Source organism: Benincasa hispida, chromosome 10 (assembly GCF_009727055.1).
Source record: "Benincasa hispida cultivar B227 chromosome 10, ASM972705v1, whole genome shotgun sequence".
Taxonomy (NCBI): domain Eukaryota; kingdom Viridiplantae; phylum Streptophyta; class Magnoliopsida; order Cucurbitales; family Cucurbitaceae; genus Benincasa; species Benincasa hispida.
In genome coordinates, this window is record NC_052358.1 from 13,412,191 (window position 1) to 13,428,206 (window position 16,016).

The following is a 16,016-nucleotide window of genomic DNA, read 5'->3' on the forward strand; positions in this document are numbered from 1 at the left end:
GAAATTTTGAACTTTGATAAAGAAGAATATGTTAATTACCCGTCGAATTATACACACCTTTCACTCTCTTTATCATTTAAAATTTTTGAATTTATCCCTTGTGTTAATTTATTATCATGGACTTGAACCTATGGTTAAAGAACATGAATGCAAATGAGAATTTTTAAAGTTTTGATTCTCATTTAACCGACAAACTTAACTTTAAAGAAAGGTAGCTTTAAAGCTTTTGCAAAAGAGGGATGGAAAAAAAAAAAAACTTAACTAAACAAAAACAAAAGGAGTTATATTGGAAGTACATATTTTCCATCTTAATCAAAAGATACAAAATTTGATTTTGTAGATAAGGAAAAGGTGTGACAAAAATATGGATAGTATTTCATGTCTCTATCACATCTTTTTTCAATCAATTTTATCTAAATTTCCATAGTCCATAATGATAAAATTATTGCAAAAAAGTAGTAAAACTTTGTCTATTTTCATTCTATATATCAAAACAAAAATGAGGCATACAAATATGAACTAAAATATTTGTCAATCTTTAAGAAGGAATAAGGATATCCATTTCCATCCCATTTTTGCTTTAGATAGAATTGGAATCCAATGAAAGCTTAAGGTATCCCCATTTATTAATATTTAGATTGAAATGGTAAATTTTGGGACATGCATTTTTCTTTTATCAAACTCTTCCTATTTACCTTATTGCCCTTTCTTTTTCACTTTTTCCAAATGTTAGGCAGAATATTCACTACTTAAATATTAAGAAATAGAAAAAAAAATTCCAATTTCCTTTAAAATAAGTGAAATATAAATAAATAAAAAGGCCTTATGGCTTGCATATTGAGATTGAATAATACATAAAATTGTGAATCAAAGTATAAATTTTATATAAGAGAGAGTTTGTTTATCTCAAACTATATGTTTGCTAATTAGCTTATATATAAATTTAGATTTGTCTTTTTCAAAAAAAAAAAAAAAAAAATCACATATGTTTCAATATTGTATTGTGTATGCAATGTATATAATGAACTTAAGCCACTCTTCTTCAAATTATGCAAATATAATAGTACTAAGTTATGAGACAAATATTTTCTTCATCTTTAACACACATATATTATCGAGAAGTTTAAAATCTTTGCAGATAACTATTTATTAGAAGTTTTAAATACTAACCAATCTAGGACTAGTTAAAGATCTAAAGCACCACTCTCTATAATTTTTTTATTTTGGAAAACTGATTCGAAAGATTCAAACTTCTAATATTTAATATTCATCGAATGTATAGGAAAACTATACATATGTTTATGGGGGAAAATTGTATTTTTCATCCAAGAAAGTTACTTAATTATTTCAAAGTAATAAAGTGAGAAATGAGATATAATGTAATTGGATTTTTTTTAATTTATATATATTTAAATATTTTTATAGACGACATCTCTAATATTTCTTTTCATTTCTTTATATATATATCTTTTTAAGAATCCTTTTGGGCGGGAGAATCTTTAATGTAGGAAGATTCAATTACTAAATGTCAAAGATATTTATCCACGTCGTGAAGCTTTAAAGTGATGTAGGAGTAGGACTCAATAGATAAAATATATTCAATAGATGTGAATCCTCTTAGAATCTCTTTTGAGTGGGAAGCGAGAAAAGACAATATCAAAAGTTGACACGTCGCACATTCATATAGATGTTGGCGGATATAAAATTTTAGTTTGATAATTGCTCTTATATTTAAGTATAAAGGGTGTCGGGAGATTTGAACTACAAACCTTGCATAGTCACTAACACACTTCTATGTCAATCGAGCATTGCTCACTTTGACGCTTCTATTTATATTTTTCTTGCTTCTGTTTTTGCAAATATTTCAAAATACAAAACTAAATTTGATTTTATTCTTCGAAGTTGGCTTAAAATTTAAATATACGTAAAAAAAATGTGAAAAACAATCCTAATTTTCAAGACAAACAAAGTGAGAAACAATCTTAATTTTCAAGACAAACAAAATGATTAGAAAGGGGGTTAAATGAAAAAGTGATACGATTGCCTAAATATTATTAAAATAAATAAATAAACTAAGAAACTCTTTTCGTAATCACACAGTGAATCTACGTAGGGGTCGGGCACGTGCCCTCTCAAATTATATATATATATATATTAGAGTTAAAATTACAAAATAATTTCTTTTGTCACTCGTCAAGATATACATATCATACAATTCATGGTTAAGTTTCAAATTTTTCTCAATCTTTTTAGTTTTTTATATACTTTTAAATATATGTAATAAATCTTAATACTTTTATTATTAATACCTTTGTAGAGTTAACTCTAAATCTCTAAATCAAAATGGATATATATATTTGATTCCAGTAGATCTTATACAAAAGTCAATTTAAGAGAATTACCTGCGAAACCTGACCTAAGAACCAAAATTTCTAAATTAATTATACATAAATTAAAATTTATCCATAAAATCGAAAAGACTCAATTAATGAATGATTGTTTTATAGCATATATTGAGAAAATTTTATTAGATAAGTTAGATAATAAAGTTACCATGAATCAATTTTCAAAACATGAAAATTCATAGATGTATCAAATTAGTTAATTTACGAAATTATGAATATTTTTTTCACATTTTTCTTTATAATTTATTATTATTATTATTACATAGTGCCCCATATAAAATCTTTTTTATCCGCCACTACTCATAATATTATATAGTTCTTAGAAAAGTAAAGGAACCAATGGTATGATTGCCTAAATTTTTGGATATAAATGTTATTAAAAATAAATTTAAAAGAAACTAAGAGAATTCTTTTCCTCATATATTGTTATGTAAATATATTTATTTTTTTCAAATTCTTGTTTTGTGATGTTTTAAATATAAATGAAAAGAAAAACAATGCAACATTTCCTCCAATCATTTGAGAATGAAACAAATAAAATTTCTAATCTTAAGAGGTAAGAATTCCAATCATGCACCTAATCACTAATGTTAGTTGGACCATTTCTAAACAAAGTCAAGAATTCGGATAAACTTAAAATACTATTTTAATTATTTATAGTTAATTTTTTGGTTGTATGAATTAAAACTATAAACTAATAATTGAATCAATTTAAATCCTTGATTTTTACCTAAGTGAGTTTGACTTGTTGGTATTTACATGACATTCGTTCCAAAAGGTCGGAGATTCAATTCCTCATTCTATATACTAAAAAAACAAGATAATCTAGAAAAGAATTTATACAAAAGTTGGAGGTGGTTATGCAAATAAAAAAAAATGAGGACGAACTGGAAAAATCAGAAAAATGTAGGGTCCACAATAAAACCGTGTAGCTTAGGTATGCTTTATTTTGATTACCCATTTTCTTCAAAAATGTAATTTTAAATTGAGGGAACAGATTATTATTGTAGAAAACGCATCCATCATTTTTTAATGATATCTTTTTCTACTATTAAGGTTTCAGTGCTTTTTGTATTATTTATTTTTCTTCCTTTTTTTTTTTTTTTTCCTTCTCTACGAGGCATTAAGGTTTTGAATCCTCAAACTTTACTCCTTTTAACAATAGGTTGAATGAAATCCTCACCTTTTTTTCTCTCTCACATAATGATTTTGACGGCCAGCTATACCACAATAGATCCTATAAGTGGGCCTTGTAGCACGTGGTGGGCCCAAGCCCATTTGGATTTGTTTGGCCCTTTGCTCCCTTTAGCCCATCAGTGGGTCCCACTAAACTGCAATGGGACTGGTTAGGTTTTTAGCACTAAGTGGGGTCTCGTTATAAATATTTTTCTAATAGAAAAGAAAAATATATGTGTTAACTGGATTAAAATTTGTCATATGACAAGTAAATTTAATTTTGTAAATATTTATTTTTTTTTTCTTTCTATGTTGTTGTGTGATAAAGTGAAGATTGCATGTATAAATTAAACCTAATAATTGCCCTTTAAAAAAAATCAAGTTTTGGTTGGTTTCTTCAAATTTTAAATATATATAACTTGTGGAGTAGAAAAGGACAGCCCAATTGGTAAGGAGGAGATGTTGTAAAATATTATGTGGGGCCAAAATTATTGTCATTATTGTAATAAATGAAGATAAGAGGGTGAGAGTTGCAATTGAAAAGAGTTTTAAATTTTAGAATAAAATAAAGAAAAAGGGTCGGAGAGAGTACATTGGTGTTGCAATTGGTAGCCACAGAAATTCCCAAATCAAACCTCCCCGATTGGGCTATGTGTGTTACAGGATATGGTTGGATTTGTGAATGGCAAGTGACAATGACCTCATTTAAGGAGACCAACTTCGTCTTTGTGGGCCAAGTTATCATTAGCTCAAAATAATAATATTATGGCCAATGGGGGTACTATTGTTGCCATCCTTGCATAAAACCTTTTCGTTTCTCTATTCTTTTCTTTTTATTATATTATTGGGGAAAGAATACATTTTATTAGGTGACATTTGGATAAATTCAACCATTTTTGTCTCTGAACTAATAGAAAAATTAATAGAGAGATCCAAGATGCTATCAAAAGCAAAACTCGGGATAATTGTTGAATTTGAAAACTCTAAAGATTCAAATACTGCTTAAACTAAACTTCAATGATCGAAAATGTATTTTTTAGAAAACCTGGAGTGTAATATGATGATACTGAATAACATTTGAGAGGTATGTTCCTTTCCAAGTCCAAGGAGGTTGCTCGCCTATAAATGACCTAGTACAGTTACTCCCTTTCCAAAGCCCACAAACCTAATTTCCAATATGGTTCTCCATCTATATAGTATTTCAATTTAGTAGAAGGGATATAATAATACAGTATTCATCTATCTGTAGTTTCTTGTAAAAGAAAAATCACCCATAACCCAGTCAAATGTAATCGAATGATTAGTTTAAGAACAAAGTTTTTTTATCAAAAATTTCTACTGGGAAGATGTAAAAAATGGGATAAATAGACTAATTAAATGCTTCGAAAGAACAATTGAATTTAATTTAGTTTAAATGCAATATTTTGGTCTCAAATTACCGTATTGTAGAAAACTATACTATTTTCATTCTCTACACAGTTTTCTTGATGGCTTCAAATGAATGATTGAAATCAATTGCCTACGTAGAAATTTCTAAAATTATGCTTGATATTTGAAATCTCCATTGTTTTAAAAAGACAAGTGGTCTCAAAAAATGCGGTAACAAACGTGGTGAAATTGCATCATTTTAATGCCTAGCTCAATGCCATCACCTGATCCAACCTGGTGTAAAAGAACACTTCTACCAACCAACGCGAAAAGGACCAAATTTCTTTTCATTAAACGACCCATGCAACTCAACATCCCACTGAATCAAAATTCCAACTCTAGTAGGAAAATTGTTCAGTTTCTCCAGAAATAAAAAAGAAATCAATCCTACAACAATACAAATTCATAGGTCACAGTATCGTCCAGAATACGGCGAAACCAGTATATTCATTTGCGATCCCACTTTCAACAGTGGGTACGAATTACTTGGGGGAGGGGGATACCCAATTTGATGGGTAACTAAAGAGGCAAGATTTGATATGTGTGCTTCCCCAGTGAAGTCACCATCAAGTTTATTCTGCCACGCGACATGGCAAGAATTACGTAACTGCAAACGATCCAAATCTCAACCTCCTTGTAATTGTAATAATAATAACTCGAAGGAAGAATGGGTTATTACCTTGTGAGGTCAGGAACTCCATCAATCTATCATCAATCTATCCGATCTCAAACGGCAGGAAGCTCTGGATCTTTGAACTATATATCTATAATTCTAAGGAACTAAGTAAAACAGTTGTAAAAAAATATCAAAGTATAGTCAAATTGATGATTCGCATATAGCCTTTGTGAAGTCAGGAACTCAGAATCTCAACTTTAAGGTTTTGAGAGCCAAAAAGGTAGGTAGATTCTTTCTCTCTTCGCTGTTAGCAAGGAACAAAATATTCAACAGCTGGAGGGGAGGGTCGCCCCTACCAGATTGACAGACATTTACAACTTCCTGTCAAATAATCGTTGCCAATATACAACTTTCTGCGAAACAATCACGTGAGCTTATATCACACCTACAAGACACAAATGCGACAAGTAGAACAACAATAGTCAGTGAGCAGCAAGCCAATCACAAGAAATAGAAGAATGATTTCAAGGTTAGCTCCAATCAATACACTTTATCAACAAAAAGTGGAAAATGATAAAAGAAATTATTAGATCTAAATATCCATTAAACAATTAAGAAAATATGTTAAGAGGGGTAACTATCAAATGGAAAATATAATGACAATATCCTTACCTGATGGTAACATGATCCGATTCCATCAGGGCACAAATCTTCATCAGGCTGCCATCAAGGCCGGTTTTATGAATCTCTCACGACATCATGGCTACACGTCCACAGACCTCACAAGGTAAATCCTAGTCTTTTGCTCAAACGCTGCCACCAATCTAGGTGCTCACATCATTTCATTCACAAATATCACATCCCAAAGGTCCTGTTATATAGATCACTAGAGGTGGGCATGCGAAACTTGGAGTCTTCATACCCAGAATAATATTTGTTATATCCAAGCCTGTCATTTCTCAATATATCTGCCACACCAATATTGGTTCCGCCTTGAACCTCATTCCAACCATCCCAGTGGCCATGTGACATAAGCCCATTTCTAGAATGTTGGAGAGACAGTTGTGCAAAATTAGAAAGATTGTTAACCTGTGATTGGTCCACAAGCCTTGAAGAAATGCCATAGGAATCCCCAAGATGAGAGAACCCATCACCGACATCAGAGTATCTCTGCTGGGGGTTCAGAGATCTTTGCATCAGTAACTGAAGACTTGCTTCATTATCAAAGGTACCTAATGAAGGAGAAAACGGTGTCCTAATGTCTAGACCAGTATTGTTAAGACCTATCTGACGCCTCCCTTTACCGACTGCCAAAATAGCAGGATCCATAAACTCAATATCACCAGTGCTAATATTATTTCCAGTTTGATTTGGCTGATATGAATTTCTCAATAAGGAAGAAGCTTCTAGCAGATGATTTCCTGAATAAAGAGCCAAGAGTTTAACATGGAGAACAAAGGTACAAAATTTCTTAAGATAAACTTTACTAAGCATAGGAAAACACAAACCAGAGAGGGAATCAGAAACTTGATCTACTCTGTCATGGGAAGAGAATCCGGGAGGTGGCACCCGACTTGGAACAGAAAAGCCAGGTGGAGCCGAGATTTGAGCTCTCGAAACTGCAGTAAAAGAGTCTGTAAGAAGGTTTCTTAATCAAAACACGTAAAACAACTTATTCCAAAAGAGAACTTCAGAGTGCACGTCCAGAATAAGTTTGGGAACACTACTTCAACTCCCATAATATAAATGAATTAATCAAAAGAAGCAAGATAGACTCTAGTTTACTTTAGAACCATCTGTTCAAAGAAAAAAATTAAAAACTGAAGATATTGAGATCTGGTGTTCTGAATCCTATGAAAGGGCACTAAGAGACTATTTCCACCAACACTACCCGTAACATGCAAGAAAAATACATGGAGAAGATTTCCAAAGTTGATGGGAAATAAAACCGTTCGAAAACAATCTAACAAATAGACCACGATTAAATATGAAAATCTCAAACACAGAGATGTAAGAATATCTCAAAATTTATAAAATAAAATAAAATATATATATATATGTATATGTATATGTATATTAGCACTCACCGGAGAGCTTATTTGAAGAATTAAGGGATTGATTGCTTGAATGATTTACTGATCCATCATAATTATTTGAATAGAAGCCACCACTATTGTGAAACTTGTCCAAATGCACATTTCCATTTTCCGAGAAATCACGCCTCAAAGACTGATTTCTCTGCATTTGTCCAATTATATCAAGAGAAGGTTGTATCCTAAAATCTTGACCTTTAGAATCTTCCTGCCTTGCAAAGGAGAACCTGGACTGATTGTTGCTTTGCACCTTCCTGGAACTTGGTGGTTGTTTGTCAGTTTCACCCAAAAGCTTTGCCAAACTCTGGGATGTTATTGTGTTGTCCCACATATTGAAGTCCATTGACAATATATTTGAGATTATGCTATTTTCACCATTATCTACAAAACCATTGCTATTGGCATTCAGTGAGTCACCAGATAACCTGCCCACATGCCTTCCTCTTCCTTCATTATGAAGTAAAAATGAATTTCCATGGGGTATATCAGTAGCAGCAGAAGAGCTAATCACATTCTCCATGTTGCTATTGATAGCAGTTGAAATGTTAGATGCATGGAAATGTGAACTATCATTGAATTGTTTATCAACAAAAAGTGAATCTGCATTTAAATTAGCAGGATCATTGGCCACTATATGTCTTAAAGTATGCAAAGACTGCCCAGAAGTATTGACTCCATTCTCAAGCTGACTGCTAAATGCAGGCGGGATGCTAGATGAGTTTAGAGATGAATTATCATTGAATTGTTTATCAACAAACGACAAATCAGTAGCCAAACTGGTCGCCGCCCCATTGACAGCATCTGGCCACAATGGATGAGAGGTAGAGCCATTCAGGGCATGAAACGTAGATGCCCAGCCAGGCAGCCGAGTTGAAGGGCTCATAATCTCTGGATCCTTGAGCCTCTGACTATTAAAAGATATCACATCCTCTTCCAACTCAGTAGCATTTATTACCTCTCTCTGGAAGTCCGATCTCCAATCATGCTCTTCTCTTGAAAAAGACATGCAATTAACCACATCATCGCCTTTCCAAACATCTGTAGAAGCTAAAGGGGCAACTATAGACTGCCCGGAAAATTGCTCTTGTAAGTTGTGATCCCTGGAAGCTTTAATCAAATCATGATCAGAGACTAAAGTATTTGGCCTTAGATCAGATTGATCATCTATATCATCTCTATCAATGCTAACTGTTGACATATCAGAGCTCAGATTTTGTATTAGCCCGTCAGAAGAAATAGCTCCTGCTTCAGGACAACTGCAAGAATCCTCAATATGGAGAGTAGAAGTAGAAATGTTCGGTGACATAGCCATTGTTTTCTGATTGTCCTTTGTGGTTGGCATACCAACCACTGAACAACTCAAAGATACCGAAGAAGGCATCTCCTCTGGTGAATCATGTCTGTCTGTTGAAAAAGATTGACAATCCATGCTAACAGGAGGTTTCAAAGATTTTAAGGATTCTTGATGACCTTTGGCATTATTAGAAGTGTAACTCTCATTGAATGCAGGTCTCTTTCCTGCTTCACTATGTACTGTAGGAGCCGAAGAAATACCTGCAACTGCAGGGGGAAATGATAATATGCTATTAGCAGCATCAGACTTTTTGGGAGGCCCATTTGGACTGGGTAAACTTGTAGCTGGTGCTTGAAAATTTGAGCCTCGAGTTCCCCTGCCATGGAAAATATATAAATAAATAATGTGGTGTTTGATGACCCGCTTAAACAAAGTTGAGAACTTTAAAACATGTGCAAAGATAAACATCCACGTACCATGAGGCAGCTGCAGGGAGAGCAATTGTCTTATCTGAGCTTCCATTTGGCGGAGAACCTCTAATGCTAACAGTATTCTGGTTAACAAAATTAATCAAGCATATAAGCATAGAAACCTTCAACTCTAATGAATAGGATAAAAGTAGACATCACCAGTGAATCACTTTTGATTAATAAAAAGAGAAATGCACGAAAACATAACAGGCATAGAAAAGAGTATTTAAAACATTTCCTCTGAAGAAGAATCAAGATTACATATATTCCTTGCCACAATAGTATGCCATAGATTGACACCCCAAGAATATTCCCTAGATTGAAGAGTTCTAACAAGTTCAACTATTAGCTTCCAATGCACTTTAAGAGGTGTCAATCATAGTTAACACAACATAAATCATCAAACAGATATTTAGAGGTTTACATAAACTGATATCTAACTGACAAAACAAGTTATTTCTGCATATAATATATGAAAGAAACACCAAGTGTTTTCTTTTAGCTATAGGAGTTTAGGAAGTCTTACACTTGAAGTGTTCTTAACAATGGGTTTTCCATTTGCAGAACTGTTATTACAGAAATCATCCATTGGTGGTGGCAACACATTCCCTGAACGCCGTTGAAGATTGTTTGAGGCACCGGTAATTTGTTGCACTCTACTCCTTTAATACAACTATGTAAGTTAATTAATCATCCAACCAAAAACATGAAGTCTCCAAGCAGGCAAATAGCAAGAAAGTCATCCAAAACAGTGATAACAGTATCAACAAAAACAATCATGGTAATACTTACTTATCTAATCATGCAATGGTTTTTATCCTTGTTTTAGGTGTGGTTTATTAGAATCAAATGCTCTTTAGATTTTGGATTGGAAAGATTGATTACTAGTCCAATTAGCATGTCCATGAAGTGACACTGAATCATATATTATCCCGATTGTTCACAACTTGCAAGAAGCTGTGGGTTAAAATGCTTTTGGGGTATGATGTTTGTTGGACTTCCTCCAAGGATGACATCTCCTTTACAATAATAGAAGTTGATAGATGCTGGAAAAGTAAGAAGATGAATGAGGAACTGATACAATAATGAAGTACGTTGGGTTATTTGGTGATGTAGAACGTTTATTACTCCACTTAGTAAATGCATAGAAGCATAAAACAAGTTGCCAGGTCATAGAACTACAGAAATGAAGCTTTTCAACTCATCAATTATCATTGTTAGTTAAATTACCATTGCAACTACAAGCTCATTGCTCTAGTCATGCGAGACAATCATGGGAAATAATTATAGGTGAATATAGGGATATCTATTGCATTGATAGTCCAAACTAGGTTGTGGAAAGGCAGAGGCAGATATAGGTGTATGTATTGCATCCATTGCCTATTATCTTTGGGCTTGATTGATGACTTCATTTGTCTCCAAAATCGAGGTAGAAATCTTATAATCTACCATTGAATTAGTGTCCTATGCATGTAGAAAGAAGTACAAACCTATGAAATAAATTTAGGGCAAACCATTGTTATGTTATTCCACACAACAATGTAGTCAAATATCATTTCTCTTTCAACGGCCTCCAGGATAGCTCATAGGGGCAAACATCAATTAGCTCTTTGAATAAAACGATAAATAAATAATCAAGCAATGAATCTCAATCTCAAAAAAAAAAAAAAAACACTAAAACTAAACAAAAGAACTGAGAAATCCAGCACCAAAAGCACAACAGCAATTTTAAATACAAAATGATTGCCACACCTTGTGTATGCTGAAATGATTTCATCTTTTGTGAAACTATCTTCCTGAGAACCAACCTCATGTAAATACAAACAATCGGGGTTGGTGCAAGGCTGAAACATTAGTTGATAACATTATGATCCAAAGCAGATGTAAAAGTTATGAAATTGTCAGTCGGTAAAACTACAAAAGTCAAAAACAAGGGAAACAAATTATAAAATGCATACCACATTCCTTAACCAAGCATGACAATATTTTGTCGTTCCAAAGCATGCCCTAATATTGAGACACCCAGTGAAAGCAAATTACAAAATTTTCGCCAATCCATTACTTAGAATATTCAAAATGTATTCTAGAATTTACAACTCATATATGCACTAACCTTAATGGTTTGCCCTCCAAGACAAACTGATGTACATTTTGGATGCATCGAACAGCTTCCTCCTCTTTTGAGTATGTAATATATCTAACCCAAATAAGTTACAAGCAAATAAATTTTTTTCCATTTAAATGAAGACATAACACATAAATAAATATTTCTGAATGCATACGTGATATAAATATTTTTTAATACATGCGTGATACACCTATCTAAGTAGAGTGCAGAATAAGGATTATGTCGATGCCCCAATTCAAACTAAACTATCCAGCCTTCGTTTAGATACCATATGAAGAAGATGTCCCAAAGAGGGAACTTATCATGTAATGAAATATAGGAAAGTTAAATAACCTATGAAAATAATAAGACGGTGTTTTAAGGGGGAAAAAATAGGTTGAGACATTGCCATAGGAACATTTGAACTTACACACTACACGTATTATTTGGAAATTGTTGAATGACTCCAGTTGCTGTACGGGACATAGACACTTTTAGAACTTTCCCATACTGACCAAAATATTCTCTACGCTGAAGAAGCTGCACAAGGAATGATAAGAGGGCACCATTACTCCCATCAGAACCAAAAGTAAACAGATCTATTTAAGAACCAACAGTTTGGGGAACAGAGAAGCAGAATATACATCTTCATCTGCCAGATTAAGAGGCAGCCCAACAATATATACAAGATTCCGTTGAATCACGCGTACACTGCTAAGCTGCTTTCGTCCTTCAGATGATTTGGCCTTTGCTTTTTGTGACTTCACCTTTTTTTCCACGCTGATTTCAGCAACCAATCTGCAAGGAATAATTATCAATGAAAAATCTATCTAATCATTGCAAACTAAATTGGCAACGACAAAGTAATGGAAAATATTTGCATTTAGTCCAGACACATATCAGACAACCACATCACTTATTGATGGGACTTAACATTCTAACACTCGGCTTTGAAAGAGAAACAAAAGAAGTTACAAACAAATACAAAATATTAAGAAAAAACATAAAACTAAGCCCGAAAAATCTTATATCAGACCTTACAGGGGAAAAAAATCGATTGTGTTAATAACAAGATAACAATTACAAGACTATCAAACACTTGCCAAACACTTCTGAATTCTGATTTGTTACATTATTACTGATAGGAAACTTCATCGATAATCAGGGACCATAAAGAAGAGGGTAAAAATAGATAAGAAATCTCCCAAAGGATAGGACTTTGTAAGAAGCCTCAAGTTAATGAAATAGGATAGATATTGTAAGAAGCCCAAAGTTAATAGAAGTAGATAGATAGAAAAACAAACTAAAGAAAATATGACCTTCCACAGCTCGATGCCGTGCCTACAATTTTTTCCTTGTCATATATAGCACGGCATGCAGGACATCGACCCTCAGTGCCATCCTTCTCAGCCATCTCCATAATATGATGCCAGCACCAAACACAAATCTGCCAGTGGTGTGGCCACAATTTAATATTCAATTCTACTCTTAAATTAAAATGATCGCACTATATCTATAATTAACTACTGAAAGCTCCAGTAACATAATTAGAACTTGTGGAAATTAATATTTTATTTTATTTCTTGGATTGGTTTGAAAAAGATGTTGGATTTAATAATATATTCTTTTTATAAGAAACAAATCTCATTGATGTATGAAATTTCAAAAACTAAAATATAACATCAGAGTGTCCTAATTCTCAAAAAATGAAAGATCTAACTCAACATCTAAAGCATGAAACACAAGTATTCAATAAAAAATAAAATAAAAATAAAAAAGATTCATGAAAATTGCAAACGATTCCATGAGGTTGGTTGATAGCAGTTCTATATAAACATGAAAGCCGTTTTAACTTTTAAAACACCAAAAAAAATTGTCAAAAGTCAAATTAAAACTAAAATCAACTCATAAAATCCAGAAGTCCCCAAAAAAATAGGAATACGGTCCCAAACAAATAATTATAGCAGTATTTTCCGAAACCTGTCGACCATCATAGTTTTCTTTTTTTTTCATTTTAATAAGAAAGCTACCACCAACCCATAAAGTGAAAGTTAAGATTACAAAATTTTGCGCCTGACTTTAGACTTCAAACATAAAAGAAAGAAGACAAGAAGGAAATTATAGGTGCTAGTGTCAAATGCTAAAAGCTCTTAAATTAATTGACAACACTTGGCTTCATCATACTTTAAGTCCTGATCAGATCCCAAATCTAGTATATTTCTTCTAGAGCTTAGATCACATCTAGAATTGTTGGTCTATATTAATGATATATATCAGACCTCATATCCACATTTGCATGGCTTCAATTGCTGATCAGTTGGATCCATCTCTTCCGCGCAGAGTGGACAAGTTTTTTCTCCTCCGTCACTCATGGTTGTCTAAGAACGAAAACAAAGGAAATATAATTATAAAAAGCAACGGCGGAAAGGCTACCAGCGAATGGAACAAAAGCCTATCCAGTGCATATAGAAACTAGGGAGAAAGCAGTTGTCTAACAATTCCTGATGTTGAATGGTGCACAATACATAACTTCCAATTACTTTCCAATCTAAAAGTCGGTTATGAAAACGAAACGGTGCTCTTTATTCCTCATTTTATTATTTGTAAGAGTAGGTTCAGTTTACGATAATTAACATTCGACAGGAACAAGAAAATCATAACACAGACATCCAACGACCGCTTCCCTTCTATATCCTCTTCTTCTAAACCATCAGAACAAGTAACAAAAAATAATAAGACGAAACTGATGCCAGGGCTCGCTGATTCATTTGATTAGACATGCAATTATCTTCCAACAAAATACTCACGGCCACACCGCACATCTAATGCCAACACTTTCATCACTAAACGCGATGAATAATTTTAAACAAATAAAATGAACCCCCAAACCCGTCCATTGACCGAAACCAGCACAACATATGGATGAAACCTGATGGCAATCGACTATGCTGCAGCTAGAAGAACATTTTCAACGAAGAGGACATACAAACTATACATACCAGAATTCTAGATCGAAATACTATCAAAAAAATATATATATAAACAAAAAATATCCAGGACTCACCAAGTAATCGCGAAGGGGGGGAAAAAGATGAATCGAAGACCTAATTAAATTCATTAACATGCAACAAATCGAGAATCAAAGCGTATATACATATTGTATGAGAATCAAAGAACAAAAGTCGCCGTAAATTAGATGAAAACGAAATAAATATGCTGTTGCAATTTCAGAATGAAACGACGAATAAATTTAGGGATCTTGAAGATTGAAACCACAAAAGTAGAGATTGAACAAAAGAGAAAGATCGGATTGCAGAATTATGGCTTCAGATTAGTGCTGGCGGTCATACAGTTGAGAGATCGACAATAGGCAGGCAATGAATCTGTGAGGTTGAGATTGTCCGAGAAGCGCACGATAACGAAGACGCGAACAGAGAGAGAAGAACAATAAGAGGACCCTTTAAGGAGAGAGAAGCTCTTGGCTTTGGATGGCTTTTTTGGCCGCTGTCTTCACTCTGCGTCGCTGTCAAATTAATATTATTTATTTTCTAATAATACCCTTCAACGTTGCCCTAATTACAAAATTGGCTCTGCTCCACCCGCACCGCCGCTGTGGTTTACTTTTTCCGGCCATTGAGCAATTGTTTTGTTCATGCAATATTTCTCTCTCTCTTTTTTTTTTTTTTTTTTTTTTTTTTTTTTTTTTTTGGCTTTTGTCATAAATTGTTTTTCAAAGTTGAATTTAAAATGGATGGGGGTGGATGATGTAGATTTGGATGCTTCTTAAAAAAATAATTATATTTTAAAATTGTTAATCGCTATTTTAGGTTCTAAATGTCTTTCGACATTTAAAGTTAATTTAATAAATTTATATATTTTTAAATAAACAAATTTATATCATTAAAATTGATGTTTAGATATGTTTCGATGTTCTTTTTTAAAAATAATAAAAATAATTCATTATGAAACATGTCTTATTAGATGTATTCATTTAAGTTCAAATCCAAATGCTCCACATTATACTAAAAAACAATCCAAAAATGTCTCATGGTACTCCATAAATAAATATAAATTATATTAAAATTCTGGAGATGTGAATTGGAATCAAATGCGATTAAGATGCAAAAGATGAGATAAATCCAAATACCCCATTCTACTCGATAAATAAATATAAACTATATTGAAATTTTGGAGATGTGAATTAGAAACGGCAAATGGAATTAAGATACAAAAGATGATATCTCATACCTATGCGGTATTTTAAAACAATTAAAACAATCATTTGTACGTGAAAATTGTAAAAGTAGTTGGACACTTAAATATATTTTATTTTATTAACTTGATTGGTTAATAATAATACATTTATTTTATATATGTTTTTTTCCTTTTGGAGAAGATATAAAATATGTAATTTTGGCAACATATAT

General features: G+C 32.7%; 1 protein-coding gene across 7 annotated transcripts; it reads right to left on the bottom strand.

Annotated features, from left to right (window-relative positions):
• Positions 1 to 5,280: 5,280 nt before the first annotated feature.
• LOC120088502 lies at positions 5,281 to 15,097 on the bottom strand. 7 transcript variants are annotated; one of them, XM_039045853.1, is made up of 15 exons: positions 14,654 to 15,089; positions 13,869 to 13,967; positions 12,909 to 13,036; positions 12,234 to 12,387; positions 12,020 to 12,129; positions 11,596 to 11,679; positions 11,441 to 11,489; positions 11,235 to 11,326; positions 10,009 to 10,144; positions 9,489 to 9,565; positions 7,713 to 9,388; positions 7,134 to 7,259; positions 6,298 to 7,046; positions 5,689 to 6,070; positions 5,281 to 5,586 (listed from the first exon to the last, which is right to left on the bottom strand). In XM_039045853.1, exons 1-13 carry the CDS (start codon positions 14,711 to 14,713, stop codon positions 6,481 to 6,483), a joined length of 3,357 nt encoding a protein of 1,118 aa, XP_038901781.1. In that variant the 5' UTR covers positions 14,714 to 15,089; the 3' UTR covers positions 5,281 to 5,586; positions 5,689 to 6,070; positions 6,298 to 6,480. The 7 variants fall into 7 exon arrangements, with proteins under 7 accessions (XP_038901781.1, XP_038901780.1, XP_038901786.1 ...); XM_039045852.1 differs by having other exon boundaries at positions 5,281 to 5,616; XM_039045858.1 differs by having other exon boundaries at positions 5,281 to 6,070; positions 14,940 to 15,097.
• Between the last annotated feature and the right edge of the window lie 919 nt (positions 15,098 to 16,016).

Coding starts and splice junctions, on each gene's coding strand:
- LOC120088502 (XM_039045853.1), bottom strand. CDS start 14,713: ATGTTAATGAATTTAATTAGGTCTTCGATTCATCTTTTTCCCCCCCTT. Junction 11,490..11,595: donor TTGGAGGGCAAACCATTAAG/GTTAGTGCATAT, acceptor TCTCAATATTAG/GGCATGCTTTGGAACGACAA. Junction 9,566..10,008: donor TTGTTAAGAACACTTCAAGT/GTAAGACTTCCT, acceptor TTTGTTAACCAG/AATACTGTTAGCATTAGAGG.